The sequence below is a fragment of the Colobus angolensis genome, unplaced genomic scaffold (genome assembly GCF_000951035.1).
Source record: "Colobus angolensis palliatus isolate OR3802 unplaced genomic scaffold, Cang.pa_1.0 Scaffold4, whole genome shotgun sequence".
Taxonomy (NCBI): Eukaryota; Metazoa; Chordata; class Mammalia; order Primates; family Cercopithecidae; genus Colobus; species Colobus angolensis.
The window spans coordinates 5,613,102-5,613,765 of record NW_012117376.1 but is presented as its reverse complement, the minus strand read 5'-3'; the positions used below and the strand labels follow the sequence as shown (position 1 = coordinate 5,613,765).

Here is a 664-nt window from a genome sequence, read left to right as displayed (position 1 = left end):
GAGACGCAGAGCGTGAGGCTAGCGGCCCTGCCTGGGTCCTGGGCCCGCGCCCGACTCCCACCCCAAGAGGCCCTACGGGACCCTGCAGCGGCTGCTGCACACACGCCAAGGGACGCTCTCCCCGTCATATCCGACCCCGGGAGCGAGCGATCTGCGCGGGGTCACAGCACAGTCGAGGGGATGGTCAGAACCCGGACCCAGGGCGCTCTCCAGCCTAGGGCCGGCCAGGGGCAGGGAGGTGTACTCACAGGAGCCGGGCCTCCCTGAGACAGCGGCAGGGGTAGCGAGGAGGGGCAGGCAGTCGTCGTCTTGAGAGCAGCCGGCCTGGATGGCCCGGAGGTAGCTGTGGCTCCGCATGCGGAAACAGCCGGGCAGGTCCAGGGCGTCCACGGCCTGGGACTCCAGCTCCCCAAACACGGACCCGCACACGGCCTCCAGCTGCTGGTTCAACTCATCGCTGAGCTGGGGGGCAGGGGGTCGGGAGGACAGTTACGAGGTGCCGGGAGGGGGTGGAAGTCCTTGGGGTGCCCTGCCTTAGGAAGACCTTTCTGTATCTGCAGAGACTGTGGGCGACTCTTCCGCGTTTGAACTAAAAGGAATCCTCTTTGCAAACAAAGATGGGGTCATCTCTGCTCCATTCTAGCTCCCCAGGCTTGTCTTGGGG

The 664-nt window shown here is 66.1% G+C and overlaps 1 protein-coding gene across 1 annotated transcript in view; it reads right to left on the bottom strand.

Moving 5' to 3' along the window:
* DLGAP3 (discs, large (Drosophila) homolog-associated protein 3) overlaps positions 1-664 on the bottom strand; it is a 60,624-nt gene that overhangs the window by 21,638 nt on the left and 38,322 nt on the right. The window contains exon 7 of the mRNA XM_011955362.1: positions 91-462. Within this exon, the coding sequence (XP_011810752.1) occupies positions 91-462 (372 nt within the window). The remainder of the gene's footprint in view (positions 1-90; positions 463-664) is intronic.